Source organism: Falco peregrinus, chromosome 1, assembly GCF_023634155.1.
Source record: "Falco peregrinus isolate bFalPer1 chromosome 1, bFalPer1.pri, whole genome shotgun sequence".
Taxonomy (NCBI): domain Eukaryota; kingdom Metazoa; phylum Chordata; class Aves; order Falconiformes; family Falconidae; genus Falco; species Falco peregrinus.
Genome location: NC_073721.1, coordinates 126,084,651 through 126,108,487, shown reverse-complemented (window position 1 = coordinate 126,108,487; position 23,837 = coordinate 126,084,651). Strand labels below are relative to the sequence as shown.

The following is a 23,837-nucleotide window of genomic DNA, read 5'->3' as shown; positions in this document are numbered from 1 at the left end:
GACAGCTCTGTCCCTACTGGGGACAGCCCTCCCTGGAGCATCCACCTTTCAGAGCCAGCATCTCCAGGATGAAACAGTTCTAGCATCAGCAGACATGTACCTGTGGACAGGTGTTGAGCAGCACCGATGAGCTTGGGTCGTCCCTGTCCCTAAGTGAGGGTTAGCTGGTGAGACAGGGCGATTACACACAATGTCCCAGATTGCAAAGCTTTTATTTCACATATTCAATAATTTATTTCATATATTCAATAATCACACGTGCCTGTAACTGCCTTACCTTGCTCTCTGATGGTGCCTCTCCAAAGCAGGAGCCTTGTCCTTCTCAACGATGCTTTCTGTCTGCCGCAGGACACAGCTGACTACATTAAACCAGTGACGTTCTCCATCGACTATGAGCTGGAGCACCCGGAGAACGGCCCCATGCTGGATGATGGCTGGCCCACCTCACTCAAGGTCTCGGTAGGTAGCAGCACCAACATCCCAGGGTGCCTTTTATCAGGCACTTGGTCAGCAGATTAATCTCTGGATGTATCATTTGCTGCTTTATCTCGGGGCTGTAAACACTGATCCCTCCCATGATCACAATGTGTTTGGCACTTGCTGCAGCCTGGGATCACCACCTGTGTCCCTTCTCCTTGGAGTACAACCTGGGGCACAAATCATCACCAGGTGGCTCTTGTTGTCTCCCTCAGGTCCCTTTCTGGAATGGGTGCAATGAGGATGAGCACTGTGTCCCTGATCTTGTCCTGGATGCCAAAAGCGATGTGCCCAGTGCCATGTGAGTAGGTCACTCAGAGCGTCCTCCCAACCACTATCACGAACTAGGGAGGGTTTGAAACCCAGCCCCAACCCATGCTCCATAGATTTTGGCATGGTCCTTCATCCAACACCACCAAGAGGTGCTCCTCAGCCCCCCTGCTCACAGTGGGTCTCCGAGCCTCTGCCTGCTCCCTGCCTGGAACACACCAGTGTTTTTCAGGGAATCCACAAAACAACTAATATTTCATGCCATAGCGATGATGTCCAGGGAGACAAATCAGTAAATAACAGGAGGGTGGGGGAATAAATGCAAGGCTGGCATTGCCCACTTGGCGACTACAGGCTTGACTCACACAGCAGAAATAATTGTATGCTACATCTCATTGCCTAAAGAGCTTTTAAAGGTTATCCAGGAGCACGGGAGCCTGAACCTCCATCAACAGCAGTGGGCCCTGGACCAAGCTGATGGCCCGTGCTGCTACCTGGGGATTACTTGTATCCCATAATTCAGCATTTATTTCTCTGTCTCCTGTAAAGCTCTTGGTCTTGAGGCTGTGACCCGGGGCTCGACCAAGATGGGGTCTGGGACCCCCAGGGCTGCGTTGCGGGAGCTGGAAGTGAGCTGTAGGGTAGGGATTATGTATGGATCTTATGGGCTAGAGTCCTACACATACCCATGGGCAGATGCTGTGGTCTACTGGGGCGTCAGACCTCTAATTTTGTTCCTCCTGAAGCCTGTGGAGCTTTCCCAACAGCATTGGTGGGAACTGGATTGTGCCCTGAAAGAGCAGCTGATACAGAGGTGATTTCTGCTGAGAAATGTGCCATTTTTCTGCCACTTTTGAGGTGATTTGTTGGAATAGAGCTATTCCTTTCAACTGGCACCCTGGTTGCCCTGCCGTTAGAGGCAGAAGGTGGTTCTGGATGTGGCACCATCCTACATTTTCCTTTCCTTTCTTATTTTTCATAAAGAAAACAAATGAACACCCATCAAGTCTGCAAAAGCAGATGCTGCTGCCATTGCAGAGTCTGCTGGTAAACTTGCCGGCAGTGAGATCTTACCCAGGCTGAAACTAAAACCTTTGCTAACAGGATGGGATCTGGCTTTTCCTTACATCCCAGCTGTAGTAAAAGCTCCTAACTGGGTTTGAGCAAGCTTGGTACCATTAGCTCACAAGCAAAATGATGGCTCACAGGAGGAATTTGTGACTCCTCTTTCCATAGCAGCGCAGCGCAACGGAGGGCGAGCAGGGATTTCCATGCACTACCCTGTGCACCGTGCACGTAAAACTCCTGGGCTGGGTCTTGGTGCAGTGCTGCAGGCGGCGCTTGCCTGCACCGCTCCCTCCTCTTTGCAGGGACTACTGCCGGCGGGGTCTGCGGAGGGCAGTGCCCGACTGCTCCGCCTTCACCCTCTCCTTCGACGCCTCCGTCTTTGTCATCGAGAGCAGCAGGAGGAGGGTGGCCGTGGAGGCGGTGCTGGAGAACCGAGGCGAGAACGCTTACAGCACGGTCCTCAACATCTCCTTCTCCAGAAACCTCCAGTTCGCCAGCTTGATCCCCAAGGTGAGGCTGCCGGGGCAGATCCAGGGCTTCCCAAAGGCACTGCTAATCCTGGCTGGATCAGAAAGCTGTGTCCTAAACCAGAGCCCAAAAATGTCTCCATCCCTCATAAATCAGACATGTTTATGGGCTCAGTTTCTAAGCACTTTACAGCCCTTTCAGCTCTTTATTTTGGAAGTATAAAAATGTTTGAATTTTAAGAGCCTCTAAGAAGGTCAAATGCAGATGAAATTGTTTCCCTCTTTATTTTTCTACTCCAATAGTTTAAAAATACTTGTTTCACATTGCCAAGTTTCCGTCAGGGATGAATTTTTGCAGCTGAGATACAACTCCTGGAAGTCAGGGCTGATAACGGGAACACTGCCGCAGCTCAGCATCCAGCCAGGTGATGCTACTTCCTACAGCTGTCCCCTGGATGAGGCTGTCGTGCCCCTTCCACTCCCACCCTCCCCAATATTTCCCCCCTACCACTCGCTCAGTCTCAGTATGGCTTCTCCCTTTTCCCAGTGAGGTTTGGGAAATATGCTGATGTTGCTGAGCCCTCCCTCACCCCCCCACTGACTTCATACCCGCCCGCAGATCCCATGTCCTGCATTTGTTTTTCTATAAGCCATGCCAAGGGAAAATTGTGGGGCATGTTGCCCACAAAATTTTAAAAAATGTGTTTTCTGAGAGATTACGCCAAATTAAGTGAAGGGGTAAAACCCTAAGGTGCTAGGTAGCAAGAACGCACCACGCAACAATGGCTGCAGGAAATTTTTGTAGCTGGTTATAGAAGCATCACTGCTGAGGGGGTCCTAGCTGTTGCTTCTTATAAATAAGCAAATTGCCAGCCGGAGGGGATGGATGTTTGTGTCAGAGGCTTTACAGAGACCCAAATAAAAAGCAACCGTGGCCCCAGAAAGTCCATAATCTGAGCAGATGAGTGGGAGAAAGCTCCGGGCTGTTGCTGATGGCTGTCAGGGCATTTTTGCTTGCCACTGGTGCTGAGATGTCTCAGCTCCTGGGTAGGATTTGTCTGACGGCAGCAGCTTGAACCGAGACATTTGTGGGGTCTAACACAGGGCCAAAAATCAGAATAGCTCATCGTCTCACGGTGGGGATGGATACATACATAGCCTGCATACAACCAGGCTACAACCTCTTGTAGGGTTGCTACAGCTTGGCAGTGGAGGAGGCGGAGCAGGGTTTGTGTCCCATCCCACCCCAGCCTGTGCTTGGACATCACTCCTGTGATGGGCAGGAGCTTCCCCAGCCTGGCTGGTGAGCTGGAAAGTCTTCAAGCAGCAGGAACGTATTTGTTGAGACAAGGAGATTAATAGTGCGGCTTAGCTGGTGGCTGTGCAGAATAATAGCTCATGTTATCTCTTGATGTTTCCCTGTGACTCCTCATCACAGGAAAATATTCTTCTTCCCAATTATAGTGCCAAGAGTAGTCAGGTTCATTCATTCACTGCTTTAGTTAGAATTCTAAAGAGGATTTAAATCAGAAAGCTGGAAGATGCTTGCTAGAAATGCCCCTTTTCGGGAATGACCCTAGAAATTCAGCTGCGTGGGAAGGATTCCCAGCCTGCAGCAAGAGGGGTGGGTTGGTGTTTTTTTCCAAGAGTTAAAGCCTGTTTTGAGCCCCACGGGTGTGTTTGCTGCTTTCACAAAGAGCCGGGTCACAGGGCTCGTGCCCAGTGTCATGGATACTTCACGTCCCACTTTAGGATGACACGGACATCAACATCGACTGCATGACTGAAGACAAGCACCCCAACAAGAGAGTGTGCAACGTGAGCTACCCGTTCTTCCGAGCCAAGGCCAAGGTAAAGCGGTTCCCTCCTGCCCAAGTGAGGCTTCACCCACGGGGCAGGAGCCCTCTGCCCGCAGCATGGCCAGGGGGCTGCATCCATCGGTCTCCAGGCTGGGTGGGTTGGAAGGGATTTTTAAAGATAAACATTTCTTCCCTTTCTCTGTCCATTGCTGTGGTTTGAAACGTGTGTTAGGGGAGTCAGGATGGGTAGGATGCTGCCTTGATGCTAGGAGAGCACCAAAATCAAACCCAGCTCCTCCGAGTCAAAGAATTTGATTCCAGTCCTTTGGAGCAATTTACTGTTGGCTTCAAACCACTGATAGGAACTCCCTCAAGCTCCTTCCTCAGAGGATGAGGTGCATTTCCCTATCTGAGAGGTTTTCCTTGCTGTGAACACCCAGGGTCCCTCCAGATCCTCCTCTGAGCCTGCCCAAGCCCCCTTGAGTTGGCAGCATTCTCTGAACTGCAGTTCACAGCACTTGGGGTAAGCCCAGGTCCAGCGAGCATCATTTTTTATGTGCCATCAAACCCTTTGCAAATGTTACACACAGCATTAAGGTGGGGAAGACAAAGCGAGGAGATGCTGCTCTCTGCGGTCACTGGGGCTCCGTGTGAGATCCCACCTGCCTGTCCTGCACCCATGTGGGAAAAGGGGCTGGTACAAGTGGCATCTAAAGATAAAATCTTTCCAACCCCTGTATCTGTCTGAAGCCTTTCCTTGTCAGAAGCTTGATAATGATGGATGAGCTCCAAGCACCTCGCTAGGCTTTAAAGCTCCCAAAAAAAGCCCTCTCGGATGCCTGTGGCTGTACAAAGAGCGCAGCAGCCCGACTCCCCATGACCTACGGGGGCTGAGAATGCATCTGCGTGGCATCAGGTAGTCCAGGTCCTGCCAAAACAAAGACAAGCTGGAAATGGAAATTTGGCCCAAGAGCAGCAGGAGTTTTAATATTATACTCAGCTGTGCAGTCCCAGACAGTTTGAGGTCATTGCCACAGCTCCTGCAGATGTGACATTTATCACATTTTATTGTTGTTGGCCTCTCTCCGGCTGCCTTCCCCTGCCAGCCGACCCCGTGCTGCAGAGGGGAGCGGGTGGCCTCTCGCTGCAGGTCCCCTGGGGGGGTTCTCTTCCAAAGGGGGGCTGCTGGCTTCTCCAATCTCGGAGCAAAAAAAATGCAGCGTGCAGGGCTGAGGGAGAGCAAATCCTGCAAATCCCCCTGAGGTAGAGCAAATCCTGCAAATCCCCAGTGCGGCCTCTTCTCTCCCTGGAAAGCCGAGGCTCTGCCCAAAGCCCGGCAGCATCTCCCAGCGGGATAAGGGGGGTGCTCTCACCTGCACAGCCCCCACACTGGCTCCTGGCTGGCACTTGGGGTTGGGTGGGTTTTTTTCCCCCTAACATTTTCTCCAACCTGTTTCCAACCACCGCAGGTAGCTTTTCGCCTGGATTTTGAATTCAGCAAGTCAATTTTCCTTCCAAGCATGGAGATCTACTTGATCGCCAACAGGTTACTGGTTGCTTTCTCCCTTGCATGTGTTTGTCAGGTCAGTGGGATGCTGCCTGCTTGCGCTGCTTTCCTTCTTCCATAGCCAGAGGTGATGCTGGAGGCTTTGCTCAGGGAACAACCACAGGGAAACCTGATTGCCATGGGTTATTACAGAGTGTGTGGCCCTGTAGTCACAGACCAAGCTAGTCTTAATTATCTGTATATTTAAATCCATCATTTTTCTGTATATTGGAGGCTGTGCAGTCTCCGGCAGGCTCTGCGCTGAGCAGGGAGGGTCTCCAGCCACTGCTGCTTTCTCACCCACCTTCACAGCTGCAAATACCCCCCGCAAAAATATCTCCTAACAGCTTTGCAAAATTCTCCTCGCTCACTTGCCCTGCTCAGGTAAAATTTTCTGACAGCCAAGTGAACTCTCATTAGGCTTTTTTTATTATTATTATTTCCATCAACTATCAGGGCAGACAAGGATTCGCTCTGCTGGCGCTACTGCACTGCTTTAAGGCTGCTGGGCATGAAACCTCTCCAAATTATCTACTTTTACGGCCTCGGGCTAAGAAAAGTTACAGAATAAAATTGCTTCTCTTTACACTTGGGCCAAAAGCAAAAGTTCAGCCCTTCCCCACCTGCTTCCTACAACACCCCCCCTCAATAAAACCCAGAGGGGAGCCAGCTCCTGCCTCATCCCCCGCTTGCCCCACTGCTATTTCAGTGACAGCGAGGAGAAGGAGAGCACCAAGGAGGACAACTTTGCCCACCTGAATTTTCAGCTGAAGTACGAAGCTGACCTGCTCTTCACCAGGTGCGTGTTTTGGAAGGGGATGCAGCTCATGGCAGAGACACAGCTTGCAGGGTAAAGCACTGCCAGCCCCATGGGAGCTGCATTCAAACAGAGCCCAGTGCAAACTGGCCTTAAATTTGGGGAATTTGTTTAGAAAAGGGACTGAAGGAGCCATAAAATCAGGGGCATATGGCTCAGTGGGTCCTTATAAAAATCAACAGCAAGGAGCAATGAGGTGTTGTGCTTTCATAATCTTTAAATGCACAAGTGTTATTAAATAGGTGTGAGGGCAATTATTTTTTTTTAAGGGGAAAAAGTACTTACTGTAGGTAAAAATGCTCATAATGTGTTAGTAGCCAGTGCCTGGGCCGGCAGCCATCCCACTAAAAATCCTCTCACCAGAAGCTCACTGAGGGATGTGTGTGGAAGGGTTTGGGCAGCAACAGTAACAAAAGCAGAGAGCATCCTCGGTCCAAGGAGAGCAGGGAGCTAAGGTGCAGGTGACAATTTATTAAGCTGATTATAAGAAAAAACGCGAATCCCAGAAGCACATTCCCCAGCAACGCTGGCTGTAATTCTTAGCAGATTTTTGAGACCTTCCGTCATTTTATTTATTTTTTTACACTAGAGGCAGTGGGGCACTGAAGATAAAACCACTTTAAAGCTCACAATTTACGGGGAGCAAGGGGATTCTGAATTTAACAAATACTAGAATCACCCTTAAGGGAGAAGGGAGAACTTGGAGAAAAAGTAATTTTAAAAAAAAATTCAAATTTGGGCACCTTGGGGGGAAAAAAGGGGGAAATTATTTCAAAGAGTTTTGGGGGGTTTGGGCCATGTGCCCTGTGTCATGGGACCAGCAAGAACGCATCCCATCGCACGGGCTCCCATGGGCACCCACCGAAGCTCCTGGCTCCTTCCCCTCCTCTCCAGCTGCGAAACAGAGACATGATTTACCTCCTCTGATTTACACAGGACACTCAAACCTCCAGCCAGGGTCTTGGATGTCTCTGTTATATTAAAAAGGCAAGAAAAATTCTACAAAGAAAGGGAAAATACTGCAGAAGCAGAACAGCAGGAAAATCCCCCACCTTCTTTTTGCACAAGGTGGAGGCAGGCAATGGTTTCCACCCAAAACAGGGACAGACAGCCCACAAGAGTCCTCTCCTTGGGGAATTCTGCCTGTGGAGGGGCTGGGGCTGCCCAGCTGGGGCAGCTGGGCACAGGCTGCTTCATGCTCTGTTTGCTCTGAAACCAAATCGTGACTTGTCGTCCTCTTGTCATGACAGAGCGTCGAGCTTGGACTACTATGAAATCAGGTCGAACAGCTCCCTGGAGAGATACGACAGCATTGGCCCCCCTTTTCATTGCACCTTCAAGGTAAGGAGGGGGTTTCAAACCTGCTGAGGGATGCCCCAAGTGCCACCTTTGAGGTGGGATGTGCCATGGTCACCCTGCTCGTCCCCATCCCGTAGGATGCCAGCACCCCCGGCACATCCCTGTCCTCTGCCCCCACAGCTGCAGAACCTGGGCTTCTTCCCTGTGGAGGGGGTGACCATCAAGCTCACCATCCCCGTGGCCACTCGGACAGGCAACCGCCTCCTGCTCCTGACTGAATTCGTGGTGGACCAGGTAGGAGGGGGTTTCATCCCAATTAAGCACATATGGGTCCCTTCTGCACTAGGGATGGGGCTGGAGACACCCCAGGGCAGGTCACCCCATCCTTCTGCACCCCCCCACCCCCCCTGCTCACACCTGCACGGACAGCCTTGGCTTATCCCCAGGCTTCTCCCTTTTGCATTTGCTTGACTGGAAACACGGAAAATGGTAGCAGCCAAAGGGTTTGGTCCAAATACTTCTCCCAGCTAGAGCCCTCTCCAGTGCACCATGAACTCTCAAGGATCTTGAAAGCATTAGCTGTGCCTGGGGTGAACTGCAGGTTTAAGCAACCATAAAAGTGGTGAGAGGGCTGGCAGCAGACCCCAGGGCATCCCGAGCCCCCCGCTGCCCCTGCAGCCGGGCAGGACGCACGTGCTGGCGATGGAAAGAGCCCGGCACAGGAGGTGGTGTGTTTACGGATGGTTTTGGCTTCAGTGGAAGCGTTTTGTATTACAGCTCTGACAAAGTCCCCGTGTCACCTGTGACACCCCAGCACGTGGCTGGCACCCTGCACCAGGCTCTCTGCCAGGCTGATTTTTGCTAGGAAGAGGCACAATTAATTAAAGTAGGATGCTGGGCTCCTTCTGGGCTGGGACCTCCTCCAGCCCTGCGATGCAGCAGTAGCAGCAGCATCCCACAGTAACCCCAGCTCAGTCCCTAGACTCACCAAAGCCTGGGGGGGTGCCAGGGTCCCCCTGCTTCCACCAGGATGAGTGCTGTGGACAGGGCAGGATGGGGGGACGTGGCCGCCGTGGTTCCTGTCCCCATGCTCAGAGCCCATCGACCTTTCCCACAGGAGAACACGACCTGCAACATCTGGGGAAACACCACTGACTACCGGAGGACGCCCACTGCGGAGGACCTCTCCCGCACCACCCTCCTGGTACGCACCTCCGTGGGCCTGATCCTGGCCCCAGGCAGCTGCCAGACCAGGGAGAAAGCCCTCGGGACGGGGATGCCCCGTGGCCACGGGGGAAGGCTGGGGCATGGCCCCTCTGATGGGATGTGGCTCTCGCTCCCCTCGGTGTGTGCCGGAGGAGAAGCCCAGAGGGTTTTTATCCCCTTTTCAGGGGTCCCACACCACAAACTTCTCCCCTTGCAGAACCACAGCAACTCCGACATCATTTCCATCGACTGCAATGTGAAATTAGCCCCCAACGAGGAGATGAACTTGCACTTGCGTGGCAATCTGTGGATGAAGTCTCTGAAAGCAGTAAGTCCTTCCAAAGTAGACATGCAGCTTTTGAAGCAAAATTCCCCAAAGGAGCCCTCACGCCACAAAAATGTGTTATGTTTTGTTTTGTTTTTCCTCTCCTGCAATTGCCTTTCCTCCCAGGAAGCCCGGACAGCTGTGGGGTGATTTTTGTTTTCAAAGCCAACTTATTTTATTGGTGTGTGCACCCAACATCCCACACAGCACCGCATCGTGAGGAATTTAATCCCAAGCAGTCCTTTTTGCTGCAATTTAGCCACACTCCTGACTTGTTCTGCATTGTCCTCCCCCACAGCTGCAGCGTCTGTGCCACGAATGCAAATCTGAAGCGGGAGGGAGTAAACCCAGGGTGGGGGCACCCAGCCGGGGTGCAGGGTCTTCTTTCATGTCTGATGCTCACGTCCAGCATCTCTTCATGCAGCTGAAGTTCAAGTCACTGAAGCTCACCATGAACGCTGCTCTCCAGCGACGCTTCGGGAGCCCCTTCATCTTCCGTGAGGAGGACCCCAGTCGCCAGGTGAGCCTCCAGGCATGACTGTCCCACAAGGACCTGGGCAGCTTTGAGGATGCTGGAAAACCCTGCGGCCAGCAGAAGGGCTGGAGCGACCCACAGCAGGCACCCAGCTCTGCAGAGCCCGGAGCACCTTGGTGCAGCTGTGGCCAGAGCCAAGCAGCTCCGGTCCCGGCAGCACTGGATTCAGCAGGGATAAACCTGAGCCAAAGCACTTGTGCGTGGTGGTGGGGGGGGCATCATCTCCCAGCAGCTCCAGCATCCTCCCAAAGGAGGGGATGCTCAGCATCCCCACCATCATGCCATCCTGCCCCCAGCCTCTCCATTCCTGCCTGCCCAGCTCTCACATCCAGCAGCAGCAGCGTATTTTGATGTTCTTTCCTTGCAGATAACATTTGAAATCTCCAAGCCGGAGGAGTCGCAGATCCCCATCTGGATCATCCTGGGAAGCACCTTAGGAGGTCTCCTGCTCCTGGCCCTGCTCGTCCTCGCACTCTGGAAGGTGAGCGGCCCTTAAGCTGCACGTGTTGGGGGCTTGGTGGAGACCCCCATGTGTGGAGGGACCCCCTGGCCCCACAGTTCGGCATCCACAGCCCCACTAGCCCCTCAGCATCGCAAAAAGCTCCTCCAACCTCTTTCTGCTTCCTTATTATTTATATTCAGGGTCTAAACCTCCTGGCAATATCCCATTAAAAAGACAGACGCTTCCCAGCAATCAGCTGAAGTAATGGTGGGGTTTTCTTGTGTTTCTCTTTAATCCTTACAGCTTGGATTTTTTAAAAGCGGGAGCCGCAGGCGAGCGGCGGAGCGGGAGCGGAGTGCCCAGGGGCTGGAGTGATGCTGCCGGGGCCGCCGGCTTCCCCACCCCGTGCCCCCTCCCAGCCCCTCACCAGTTACGGAGCAGAGGTTCACCTCGATGCCAAGGGATTTGGGTGCTGAACTTGGGTTTGCATCGAGATGAGTATACCCCTTTGTGTGAAATCACCTAAACAGGTCCAAAAGCCAAAAAAACCAAAAAACCAAAAGAAAACCACCCAACACCTACTCATGGCCCTGTGCCACAGCGAGAGGAGCTTCACACTGGGTTTGCAACGAGGTGGCACTGGTGTGGGGACCGAGCCCTATAACTTGGGGCAAACCATGGGGCTGCAAAAAAAGAAGAAAAAAATCTTTAAAAAGTAATATCCTTAAAAAAATGAGGACTGCTCATTCCTATGGCTGGGCTGTAGCAAACCCCCAGGCTTTGCTGGCCACGGCTCTCAAACTGCATTCATTCATTAACCGGAGCAATTGGGTGGAGATTTTAATTTGCCTTCTTCTTAATGCACTGAATACAAACGATAGCAAATTAAAGCACCTTAATGCAAATCTCCAGTGTCTGGCTGTACATACTTATTCTAAAAATATGTACCTGTTTAAGCAAAGGAGAAAAAAAAAATTCGAAAAATTTAGGAAAAAAAAAATCAAAACCCAGTTTGGAGTGTTTTCTACAAACTGAGCAGTTTCAAAGAGCTTGTGTCCAACAAGGGTCCGCACGTGTATTATAATTGTACATACTCGGTGTCACACGAAACCGGATGATCGGTGCTGTTTGACAAAAATCTTTCTTTTTGCATAACAGAATTATTTATGCTAATATTAATTTTATGGATGAAAAGAAAGCATATGTCTGCTGGATGTGTAATGAAGTTTGTTAAATACTGTCCTAGTATTTTTTAAGGATTAAAAATACAGTATTTTAAAAATTAAGAGCCTCTACTCCCCTTCCATGGCTCGGTGGGGGGCGCAGGAGGCAGCAGATGAGGACAGGGCTCAAACTTTTTCCTCCACTTATTTACTGTGGGATGCAAGGTTTTTGCAGCCTGTTTTTAAAGGGATGATGGCAGGGGGGATGAGCGGCTCGGCATGCAGCCTTTGGGAGCCTGGAGGGAGGCGTGCTGCAGAATCAGTCCCATGCATTGTAGAAAAAGGGGGGCTGGGGGGGGAAATCTGATTTTTCATTGCTGGCATCCTCACCTTGAAAGGGAACTGCTCATGTCAGAGTTTCTGGCTGATTCAGGTTTCAGCTACCCCAGGGGGCCCGGCTGGGGTGCAGGGCTACCCCGGAGAGCCAAAATCCCAGCGCATGTACCAGGGTGGGTGCGTGGAGCTCCCCGAGTCCAGGGCAATCCCACCACCACCAGCACTCCCCATGGCCTCAGAGACCACATTTCACAGATTTATTTTTTTCTCTTTCTTCATGCTCAACCAATTTTCCTGAGCGCTGCTGAAAGCACATAGGCAGGCTGCAGGAGGACTACTGATGGCATCTTTCCAACCTTTTATTGCTAGGAAAAAAATAACTAACTGCTTTCCAAGGCTTTACCCAAAAGCATCTCAGCCCTGGGTGCTATGAAGAGGGTGACTGCTTGTGTCCCCCCACCCGAGCCCCCACACGCTCCCTCCCCAGGCTTTAATAACCCACAGCACTGGTTGCAAGGAAAGTACCTGAAGGTCAGTAAGAGCTGGGCAGGATCCTCTGGCGGGGCATCCCCAGGGACGTGGGTGGCGATGGATGATCTCCCGCTGCCGTCCAGCTCCAGAGCCACGTATAAGTGCATACACGTATATGTGTGTGTATATATTTTTAATGTAGACTATCTATATATGTCTCTGTGTGTATATATCCCTCAGCTTCGGGAAGCCAGGCTCACAGGCAAGATGGTGCACCAGCTTGGGGGGGTGTATGTGTGTTTGATCTGTTTGTGCGTGAATGTGTATCTACATATACACGTATGTATATATACGTGTGGTATATGTATCTAAGTGTGTGTGTGTGTTTTAGAGAGCGCCTCCAGCTTTGAGAAGCTTGGTCATGGGGCACCGTGCACCAGCTAGAACCTCTGTGCATGTGTGTGTATATACATATATGTATGTGTGTGTATATAAAAAAGTGCCTGTATATACATATAGGCATATATATACACGTGTGCATGTGTATGTGTGTACATATATACAAATACATATTCTATACTGTCCATGTACACACACCTCCCACCCAGCAGCCTCCCAGAGCAGTGGCTGCTGCCCACTGGTACGTGCTGCTGTCCCCTGCCAAGGCATGGGGCTGTCCCTCTGCCGCAGACGGACAGCTGGCGAGCGACAGCCTCTCTGCCCTCGCAGGAGGGAAAGCTGCACTTCCATCGCCATTCAGCCAAAACACTCCAGGAACACAATCCCAGTTTCTCTCTGCAGCGCAGGGAGGACACCCGCCCTGTGGGACGCAAGCCACAGGCTGCTCCGTACCTAAACTGAGCATCAAAGCATCAGCACTTCCCTGAAAACATAAAGAGGGTTTGAGACCTTGGGTAAAGCTACTTACAATGACAGCTTTTATCAATTTAACGCAAAACAGCACAGGCAAAGCAGTCGAGCTGCTCCACATAGTTCCTTCAGTTCACAACTTTACGCTTGTGCCTGGGGGAAGCCTGGGCAAACCGAGCTTTCCAAACCTGCCCCATCTGACCCCATCAACAGGAAGGAGCTCTCGCTATCATCAAAGCTAATAATTCTGCACCTTGACACATCCCAAACAGAGGTGGCACAGCCTCAGGCAGGGCCTGACCCGGCAAACCCTGCTGCAAGCACAGCTGGGATCGGAGCAAGCAGGCGCTGCTGCCACGGGGGACAGGGGGTCCCCGCAGAGCCACGGCTGCACGGCCACCGTTCCCGCACCCAGCTGGCACGGGGCACTGTGCAGCAGCAACAGGGCTGGTATGCAATCCCCACCAGACACAAAATTTGAGTGCAGTTGCTGGAAAAACCTAAGTGACTTGTTTTCAGAAAAGGGCTCTCTCTGTTAGGCCAAGTGCTTTCCCCTGCTTGCTGATGCTCTAGGGTAGAGCTGAGCAGTGTTTGCCTCCACAGAGATGCAGAAACCTATGGAATAAATAAGTGAAAAACTCAGATTTTCACACAGCTGCATGATGCCAGCACCACCTAGGGCTCTCATCGCTGTCTAAGGACCATGGTTTAAGCGTAGCTGACCCAAAGATAGGAGCATGTCAAATGCCTGCTGCAGCTCCCTCCGTGCACGGTGGCACTGCCCTTCTGCATCCCTCTGGACAGAGGGACCAAGACACGGGCAAGGGGAAGGTTTGCTCAGCATCCCACCAAGTGTGGGCTGGCCTCAGCAAGGTATATTTTTAAAAGCTGATCTGCACTCCAACAGCAGCTCCCTGTGCTGAGCCAGCTCTATAAATAGCAGACCACCACCTACGGGCACATACATGCCTCGTCCCTGGCACAGGGGACGTCACACTGCTCCTTTTTCCCAGCAAAAGGAGCACCTGTGGGATTTGTAAGGATTTTTATCAAGAGCTTTAAATAACTCCCACAAAGAGAGCAAGCGCACTCTTTCCGCTTTTCATGCTTGAAAAAGGATTTCCAGACTAAAGAAAGGGAAGGTCCCAGGATGCCAAGAGCTGTGACAGACTTTGCCGCATCCGCAGGCGTGCAGAAACAGGCACCCACCGTTTTTTCCTACCCTTTCACTGCCATAGCGAGGGCGGCAGAACAGCACATCCATGACGCCACCTTCCTGGGCTGCAGACAAGCAGGAACCCGTCTTCATCAGACACCGGGACAAAGACCAGGGACCACACCTGAGAGAGGAGCGGCTTTAGCATCAGCTGCTCCTTCCATAGCACAGATCTTCCCCCTCGTTCTAAAGCGCTTTGCAAGCTACTGACATGGAGTTTTATTGCTGCTTCTGGGTAACAGCATCCTCTCTCTTCAGGTCTTCACATATTGAAATCATCCCAGGAACAGCATGAACAAAGCAGACCCTCAGCAAATACCCTGCAACGGAACCAAAAGTGGGAAAGGATCAGAACAAAGCTACAGGAAGGGATGAAGCAGCAGCTTTTCCACAAGAGCACTTGGTGTAACATTTTTTTCTTATTAAAAAAGCAGAATTGTGGGAGGAGCAGCTTCCTTCACCTTATTATTACCTACAGATATTTCAAGCATGTGCACTAGTTCCAGGAACAGTTTTATACAGGTATTTCACAAGAACACAACACGTTAAGATTACTCCATGTCAGAAACAGGTCCTGAGGAAAAAAAAACACAAACAAAAACCACACAGTGCAAGGAAATACCGTCTCAGTCAATGACACCACAACTCACCATGATTTCCGATCCAGAACACTTTGTTACACAGCGAGCAGTGCAAGTCGCTGCAAGCGGTCAGCCCTCTCCTCTCCTTCCCCCACTCACCCAAGTCAAACAGGCTCAGGGACCCCTGACTCATTTCTAGCTACAGGCACATCACAGATTACAAATGTGCAAGTGTAAAAAGGAACAGCAAGGCATCAGAGCTCTGTTTGAAGCACACAGCACAGTATAACAGAAAACTTGTTTTCTGAAACACATATGCACCGATTCATATACTGGTTCGCTTTAACCAAGTCAGCTACCAGCAACTTTACCAGGTAAGTAACAATCATCTGATACATGGTCTCAAGTTGTTCGAGTTTTGAGTTCAAAGCTTTAGCAGTAACGGACACAATCCCAAAGTGGGAGACTAAAAGCATCCCCAGTTCTTACAATGAGCCACAGCAACTTTAAAACACTTTTTTGCATTTTCAACAGCCAGGCTAAAAACTGTAAACTCTCAGCAAAATACAAAACTGCAGCTTTCCTGATGACTTCAGATGAACACATCTCAGCACACAGGAGGAAGACATTTAGGGTAACAACTAACAGAAGCACAAACACCTTCCCAACCGTTCGATAGCATCCACTTGTTGCATTAAGGCCCCAAGAGGCTGCATTTGGCTTTGCCACTTTGCCTGACTGCAAGTCATGTTTTTTAGGAGCAGCAGTCCAACCCACCCGAGATACGAGTGACAGACACATTTTTCATTTTAGGAGCTAATTCCTAGCAAAGTCTGCAGCTTAGAAGACACAGTATTTCTAAAGCTTTTCCCTTGAAGGAGACACAACAGCCAGCACTTACAGTACCACACAATCTAAGCAGCACTATTCTGCTTGGCACCAGGCAAAAATTAAGAGTTACAAGCTCATTCCACATTCAATGTTTATTTATTCGTAATACAAATAGAAACGTGTGCCCAAATCTCGCCTTAAAAGTTCTACCCAGATTGTTTAAAAAAAACCTACAGAACATTCTTTCATCACCTGACAGTTAAAAAGCTGCATTTCAAATAAACAGTTTTCAGTAGCCTGTCAAAACAAGTGACATTTTACTGTCGGAGTATCTGCAACTTCTACCAAGGAGAAGTACTTTCTCAAGCAACAGCGTTAGTGTACAATCAGTTGCTTATCATAAAAGATCTTCTGGTAGGACAATTTTTTAAAAATCAGTTTTAATAGAGATTTTCATCATGAAAGGAGTAAAAATCACGAAAAATCCTCAAGTCCAATTCAGGGAGGCACAGACTCCACGCTTATTGGAAAAGCCAGTTTCAAGCAGTTTCAAGGAAGACTCTCTTTGGCGACAGAGTACTCCATTAGGAAGATACAGCATTTGGAATCCAAGAGTGCAGTTTTACATACTTTTGAGTCAAAAAGGTGCATGTTGATCATTGAAACAACAAAAAACAAGTTAAAAGCATTTTGAAATGTTGGGACACACACAAACACAAATACCCTATAAATTTTCTAGGTATCCATGCATGATCTTTATATATGAGCAACTTAGCTACATAAAAAGAAACCATGACTCCAGTTCATTTCAGTCAAGGTGCAAGTTCCTTTTTCAAAAGTTATTCAATACTTACTGTAGTAGTGTAAATGAAGAGCTTGATATTTCGACTACTATTAGATGAACGTATCATACTGAATTTAAACCTGTATTTCCTAACAGAGCATTCCATACATCTGTAGCTGTTTGTAACTGCTGCTCAAAATTTAATTAAAAAAAAAATAAAATTTTTAACGTTACCAACATCTTCAGCATTAACTGAAAGGCATAAAAAGATGGTGAGGTATGAGAGCAATGGATTGCTCTGTATGTCGAGACTTCACTTTTAACCAGCTACCGCATTGATTTCCAACTGTTCTTACCTCGCTCCAAGAAGTTTTAAAATTGGCAAAGCTACCACCTCAGTAGCACAGTGACATGGCTTTTCAGAGGTGCCTTTAAATAACTACCTAAAAAGTGGAGATGCGTACTGGAAACAAAACATTCTGCACAAGTTCCATCGGGATTCTTCTCACTTTGTTTACAAAAACCAAGAGATAAAGAAGTAATTCTTTTAATTAAAATAAATGACCAAAATCTCAAACATCAGACTTTACTACAGGAAAATTAAGTGGCTTTTTCCCGGCCCCCCACCCCCACCTCGCCCCACCCCAAGAGCTGCACGAGAACTGAGGCTGCAGACTGAATCCAGAGGAACCCAAACACAAAAGAATAGAGAAAACCAACTTCATGTATACATATGTATTCTGCTGTCTGCAACTGATGTCATCCCATGATAGCACCACCAACGAAAGACTTTATGTAGCCTAGTGAAACTTCACAAATTCTTCCAGAGTTCTGGGGATCTGGTTTTGGTAGCTGATGTTATAGATCCGTACTGCTCGGGCAGCCAGGCACTTGAGACTCAGCTTCATTTGAGTTTTAAGGAGTATTTCAGACACCCCTGTTGTACTTTTATCAAGAGGGGTCTTCTTCTGCTTATTCGTCATGTCTGTATGAGCACCAGCCTCCACCAGGCTAATGATGATGGAATGCAATGTCAAGAAGTCACTGATGGGCCTGTGGTATTGGACAATGATGTGGAGCGGACTATTCCCTTCGTTGTCCACAGCGTTCACGTCAGCACCACAATCTAGCAAAAGTTTTGTGACAAGTGCGTTTGGAAAGCTGCAGACATCATTCGTGTGGAAGTCATCAACTGGTGTGCTGGAATTGACAGCATGATGCAGCAAACTAGAGCCGTCCCGAGTTCTGGGATCGAGGTGAATCAAGTTATAAATCTGTTTGTTGATTCGCGACTGATCCTCTTCACTGCACTGGGTCTTGGTAGAGATGCAGACTAAGTAGAGAAAGGTAAAAATGTTGCATTCGTAGTTGTCCATGGCTGTGTGGATGTCAGAGTCTTGGGTGGTTTTGATCCGGGACATGCCTTGTTCTATTTCCAAGACACTGCACCTCAGAACGCTCTCGATGTCCTTGGCTTTAACAGGCTCGTTTAGGTGTATCATCTGAGAAAAGACTTGAGCAAACCTTAGGAGGTCCTTATGAGTGTTCCTGTTGCCTTTTTGCCTTAGATGCAACGCATGCAGCCATAGCTTGATACACTGCTCAAACTCCATGTTATCTGCATATACAGCCCCACGGTAAATAATGGGGTGAGAAACATCAATGTTGTCCGAGCCCAGAATTCTTTCCCGCACAATGAGGCCTTCCATGTGAAGGGCATCTCTGTCCTGCCTAATAGACTCTAATTCCTGAGGAGTCCTGCATTCAGTCCTGTTTCCATAAGCTTCAATTTGTGGAAGAACTTCTTTTTCAATTATATTCTCGCTGTCTCGGTACCTCTCCAGCATCGCTAAATATAAATAGTGGTAAGTCTTCATTATATCATAGTTTTCTCTGTCATTTGCAAATGAGGCACCCAGAAGTTCCAGAGCTTCAATCCGGCTTCTCCTATCACAGTCGGCGTGAGCAAGCAGCAGCTCTACAACGTCAGCTTTGCAGCTCTCAGCAGCGACTTTCAGCGGAGTCATCCCATGGCCGTTGACCATCATCGCCGCCTTCCACTTAACCAGCTCCCTCACTATTTCCAAGTGACCGGCTTCGGCCGCGAAGTGCAACGCCGTGGCACCACAGTGGGCTTTGGCGTTGGGATCCGCATGCTGCTCGAGTAGGTACCTCACCACGTCTGTGTGGCCTTTGTAAGCTGCAATCATAAGGCAAGTGTTGTCGTACTTGTTGGCGATGCTGATGTTGGCATTGTTTTCTACCAGGTATTTCACAATGTCCAGTCTGCCATCGAAACACGCAGCCCTCAGGGGAGTCGAATTGGTGACTGTCGTGTGATTCACGTTGGCGCCGTGACTCACCAGCAATTTGACTACTTCAAAGTGGCCGGCTCCTGCTGCACACCAGAGAGCTGTGGCTCCATCAATGACAAAGCTGAAAAAGTAAAGACAAAAAGAAGTGGTTAGACTGACGCCTTTTGAAAAGCGTCTTTTACAGTCGGCCCAGCAGTATGCAACAGGCACATACATACCCAGCCATTAAAAGCTATTTTATAGCCATCCTATTTTTGTACTTGAAGGAACTTACCAGGATAGGCAAGGTAAAAGAATGACAGACTTATCAAGCACACAGACCTCCCAAAGGAAGAAGTGTTGGAAGTTGAAACTTCAAAGCAGCCTGGGGATTTAGCCAGATTTTGCACTAGTACTGCCTGGGCTGCTTTGAAAATCCTACCTGCAGGCTCCAGCCCTCAGCCTACAGGGGTCTCAGGAAGAACAGTTAGGAGAATTACTGCTGCTTTGTTTCTGCTGTGCAGAAACCGGCACATTAAAGGAAGAGAGAAAACTTAAAAATTGACATATTGATACAAAAAGAAAACCAACAAACTCTGACATGAATAACAGCATAGCTATGCAATACACCGACCCCGGCGGCAAAGCTAGCTTAAGAATTTCCTACCACTTCACTTGTTCTCTCTCCCCCAAGCTGCAAAATTGCCGCCGCTTCCGCTGCACCAATATTTTGTATTCGAGAGACCACACCGTAAACCAGACCAGCAGTCTAGTTACACAGATGGAACTCCAGGAATAAAATAAAATTTTAAAAAGCAGAAGTTGTTCTGCCCCGGACTGTTTCAGAGATCTGTTTTACATCATGGCTTTGTAGACAGCCTGCTGGCACGCGTAAATGAGGGGACAGTTAACTTTAGCAAAGCGTCACAGTTTCTTAAGCTGTTTTCATTTCCAAATTCAGCACATTGTGTAACTACAAAGATAAAGGCTGATGTCCTCTCCATTTCCCCAATTTCTGAAGTAGCACTTAAATGTAGAAAGAGGCGGCATTCGCACCACAGTTAATACGCGCTCAAAGCACACTCAATCACAGAGGAGGGGCAAATACCTTACTTCTGTATGTCCAAAACATTTCCCAAAGTTAAGATAGCGTAAGGCACCAACTTAATTTTAACAGTGATTTTTACCCTTTTGTGAAGCTCTCACATAGCTCAACAGGAACAGTTGTGTGGCCGTTTGTAAATCCAACACCTCTAGACAACACTTCAGAGGCTGCTCAAGCGCTCTGGCGCACAGGGATGATTACACCTCTATTCACAGTAAGAAGATCCTCAATTTCTAAATAGTCGCATTAAAATCCTTTTATATTAAAACAGAAGGAAAGTCAGGGCAGAGGATTTGTTCAGGAACACGAGATAATTTATTGGTGCACTACAAGTATATATTTACAAGGCAAAAGCCTGGAGGCCAAAGAAGAGTTGCTGTGTGCCACCTTATCTCAAGAAGAATGACAATAATGCAGGGATCACATGCTTTCCTCTCTCCTCAGCAGGCCGTGACTCCCACTGTGCCCATTGTGTCTCAGACAACATCTCCTTTAATCTGTACCAGGCAGAGGCTCTGGCAAGCAGATCCCATCCCATCAAGGCTCAGCATGAGAAATGAGAAAATTCAGCAGCAGCAGAGAGGGACTGACAGCCCTTCCCATGGCTTTCTGTCAACAGAGGCCTTGCCTTTAAGTGAATTTGGGACAGACCTCACCCTAGGCATTCTCAACCAGTTTTTTGTTTGTAAAAAAAAAAAAGGGCTGGAAGAGAAGAGGAAGAAAGACAAAAACCGAAAGCACAATGAAGTCAGTTCCTCCCCCTCATTCAGCATGTAAGAACCAAGCCAGTCTTTCCCTGGGCCAGGTAGAGCTGCACAGGCATAACGCCAACTCATCAAGTAGGAGACAGATGAAAGATATCAGCGGGGACCCATTACGATCCCTCTCACTCAGTATCTGATGTGAGTTCTCCTCCTGTGCAAGCTACCTGCAAAACCTGAAGTTGTTGAGAAGACCAATCTACCTTCAGGATTAGTCAGCCTTACGTTTAAGATTGACATACAGGCAAGAACTCAATGAGCACTATAGGAGATTTTAAAAACAACATTCCTCCTTCATTCTGCCACGGCAGCATGCTGCCCAGGGACCTGGACATCACCGCCAGGCTTCTCCCCAAATTGCAGCACCAGCACCATGGCCCCAGCTGAGGGCCTGGCACCCTCCTCCCTCCCTTACCATCCTAAAATGTCACATTTCACTCCCGCCCATCCCATACGTTGGCCTCCAGCAGCGAGGAAGGGATTTTCCTCAGGATATCTGGGCTGGACACTGACAAACCCTCAGTTTGAGTACACAAAGGCCGGACTCCTGGAGTGCAGGTACCACCCTACCCTGACCACTGCCTGCGGTCACCCCTGGCAGTGAGCGATGTCACAGAAAAGGCCATTCTGGGCACCGCAGGAGGACAGGGGGTGACCTGCTCACCAGGTGGACACTCGACAAGGAGCTCTGGAGGTTGCAGCAAATGCTGTTCTATCCGCAGTTTTAGGTGGGGGATCTCGGAAGGGCAAAGGCATTTACGACTCATAAAGCATCTGGTGGGGGATCCCAAACAGCAAAGGCATTTTTATAGCCAATAAAGCAACGTTCCCAGCAGCGGCTGAGGTAGCGGCGTGGTGCCGAGCCCCTGCGCCGTGCTGGTACCGACACCCATTTCTCGGCGAGATGGCGGCGGGCAGCAGGGAGCTCTACATACCCGTCGAAGCGGACCGTGCCGGTCTGCTGGGTCTGCACGCGGTAGTGCTCCAGGAGCAGGCGGACCACCTTGGTGTGGCCGTTGCGGGCGGCGATGATGAGCGGCGTGGATCGCTGCCCGCCGTGCTGGCTGACGTAGCCCAGCAGGTACTTGATGTCGCTCTCGGAGCGGTTGAGGAGCAGCGCGGCCAGGGTCAGCACTCGCCCCTCGCTCGCCGCCTTGTACACGTACCCGGCCAGGCCCTCCATCGCTGCCTCCTCTTCCTCCCGGCTGCGGCCCCGACGACCGGGCCGGCCCTGCTCGGGCCTACCGGCCTGCCCCGCCGCCGGGGCGGCCTCTCCCTCCGCCTCCTCCTCCGTCCTGCCTCGGTGCCCGGCGTGGGGCACATGCGGCCCCCGCGGGGCCAGCCGCCCCCCGGCCCGGGCCAGCCCCCGCGGGCCAGCGGCGAGACGAGGCAGCCCCAGCGCCCGCCGCCGCCTCACCCGCCCCCGCCGCCCGCCCCGGGCCCGCGGCCCATCCCCGGGCGCCGCCGCGGCGGGGACGCGAACCCGCGGCGCGGCCCCCGGCCCCGCCCCACGGAGAGCCGCGGAGAGCGGCCAGGCAGGGAGCGGGTCCCGGCGCTGCTCCGCCGGCCGCAGAGGGCCGCGCCGGCCGCGGGGCACCGCTACGGGCCGCGGGAAGGGCCCTGCCGGGAGCTGGCGGGCACGGCCGCCCGCCGCCGCTCCGCCCCCGCCGCCCGCTCCGGAAGCGAAAGCGGAAGCGCCGCGCCCTTTCCCCGCTCCCCCCCGGCAACCGGCGGCAGCGCACGGACGTTCCGGGCTGCGGGCGGCACAGGGCGCTCCTCGGGTGGCTGCGCTGGGCCCGGCCCCCCGCGCTCTGCTGCCGCTTGGCTGGGTCCAGCCGGGCTGTTGGGTCTGGCTCAGCAAGGGTCGGTTGGGCTGGGCTGGGTACGGCAAGGATGGGTGGGTTGGACTGGGGTGGGCTGGGTACGGCAAGGCTGGGTGGGTTGGGTTGGGGTGGGCTGGGTACGGCAAGGATGGGTGGGTTGGACTGGGGTGGGCTGGGTACGGCAAGGATGGGTGGGTTGGGTTGGGGTGGGCTGGGTACGGCAAGGCTGGGTGGGTTGGACTGGGGTGGGCTGGGTACGGCAAGGCTGGGTGGGTTGGACTGGGGTGGGCTGGGTACGGCAAGGATGGGTGGGTTGGACTGGGGTGGGCTGGGTACGGCAAGGATGGGTGGGTTGGGTTGGGGTGGGCTGGGTACGGCAAGGCTGGGTGGGTTGGACTGGGGTGGGCTGGGTACGGCAAGGCTGGGTGGGTTGGGTTGGGGTGGGCTGGGTACGGCAAGGCTGGGTGGGTTGGACTGGGGTGGGCTGGGTACGGCAAGGCTGGGTGGGTTGGGTTGGGGTGGGCTGGGTACGGCAAGGCTGGGTGGGTTGGACTGGGGTGGGCTGGGTACGGCAAGGCTGGGTGGGTTGGGGTGGGGTGGGCTGGGTACGGCAAGGATGGGTGGGTTGGGTTGGGGTGGGCTGGGTACGGCAAGGCTGGGTGGGTTGGACTGGGGTGGGCTGGGTACGGCAAGGCTGGGTGGGTTGGGTTGGGGTGGGCTGGGTACGGCAAGGCTGGGTGGGTTGGACTGGGGTGGGCTGGGTACGGCAAGGATGGGTGGGTTGGGTTGGGGTGGGCTGGGTACGGCAAGGATGGGTGGGTTGGGTTGGGGTGGGCTGGGTACGGCAAGGATGGGTGGGTTGGGTTGGGGTGGGCTGGGTACGGCAAGGCTGGGTGGGTTGGACTGGGGTGGGCTGGGTACGGCAAGGAGGGTTGGTTGGATTGGGGTGGGCTGGGTACGGCAAGGATGGGTGGGTTGGGTTGGGGTGGGCTGGGTACGGCAAGGCTGGGTGGGTTGGACTGGGGTGGGCTGGGTACGGCAAGGCTGGGTGGGTTGGACTGGGGTGGGCTGGGTACGGCAAGGCTGGGTGGGTTGGGTTGGGGTGGGCTGGGTACGGCAAGGCTGGGTGGGTTGGACTGGGGTGGGCTGGGTACGGCAAGGAGGGTTGGTTGGATTGGGGTGGGCTGGGTACGGCAAGGCTGGGTGGGTTGGACTGGGGTGGGCTGGGTACAGCAAGGAGGGTTGGTTGGATTGGGGTGGGTTCAGCAAGGATGGGTTGGTTGGATTTGCTTGGGTTCAGCAAGGATGGGTTGGTTGGATTTGCTTGGATTCAGCAAGGATGGGTTGGTTG

The 23,837-nt window shown here is 51.5% G+C and overlaps 2 protein-coding genes across 3 annotated transcripts in view; one reads left to right on the top strand and one right to left on the bottom strand.

Annotated features, from left to right (window-relative positions):
• The window catches only part of ITGA11 (integrin subunit alpha 11), a 53,239-nt gene extending 37,473 nt beyond the window's left edge, over positions 1–15,766 (top strand). Inside the window, exons 18-30 of one of the 2 annotated variants that reach the window (XM_055816365.1) lie at positions 349–459; positions 693–778; positions 2,118–2,325; positions 4,035–4,133; positions 5,551–5,627; positions 6,337–6,426; positions 7,695–7,785; positions 7,924–8,037; positions 8,861–8,947; positions 9,167–9,277; positions 9,699–9,794; positions 10,177–10,290; positions 14,566–15,766. In XM_055816365.1, the coding sequence (XP_055672340.1) occupies positions 349–459; positions 693–778; positions 2,118–2,325; positions 4,035–4,133; positions 5,551–5,627; positions 6,337–6,426; positions 7,695–7,785; positions 7,924–8,037; positions 8,861–8,947; positions 9,167–9,277; positions 9,699–9,794; positions 10,177–10,290; positions 14,566–14,580 (1,299 nt within the window). In that variant the 3' untranslated portion in view covers positions 14,581–15,766. Of the gene's footprint in view, positions 1–348; positions 460–692; positions 779–2,117; positions 2,326–4,034; positions 4,134–5,550; positions 5,628–6,336; positions 6,427–7,694; positions 7,786–7,923; positions 8,038–8,860; positions 8,948–9,166; positions 9,278–9,698; positions 9,795–10,176; positions 10,291–10,554; positions 11,538–14,565 lie in introns of those variants that run through there. The other variant, XM_055816358.1, reaches the window with a different exon arrangement.
• A 90-nt stretch (positions 15,767–15,856) lies between these two features.
• On the bottom strand, positions 15,857–22,141 carry FEM1B (fem-1 homolog B). The gene is made up of 2 exons (XM_027783369.2): positions 21,599–22,141; positions 15,857–18,939 (listed from the first exon to the last, which is right to left on the bottom strand). Exons 1-2 carry the CDS (start codon positions 21,844–21,846, stop codon positions 17,304–17,306), a joined length of 1,884 nt encoding a protein of 627 aa, XP_027639170.2. The 5' UTR covers positions 21,847–22,141; the 3' UTR covers positions 15,857–17,303.
• Positions 22,142–23,837: the final 1,696 nt, after the last annotated feature.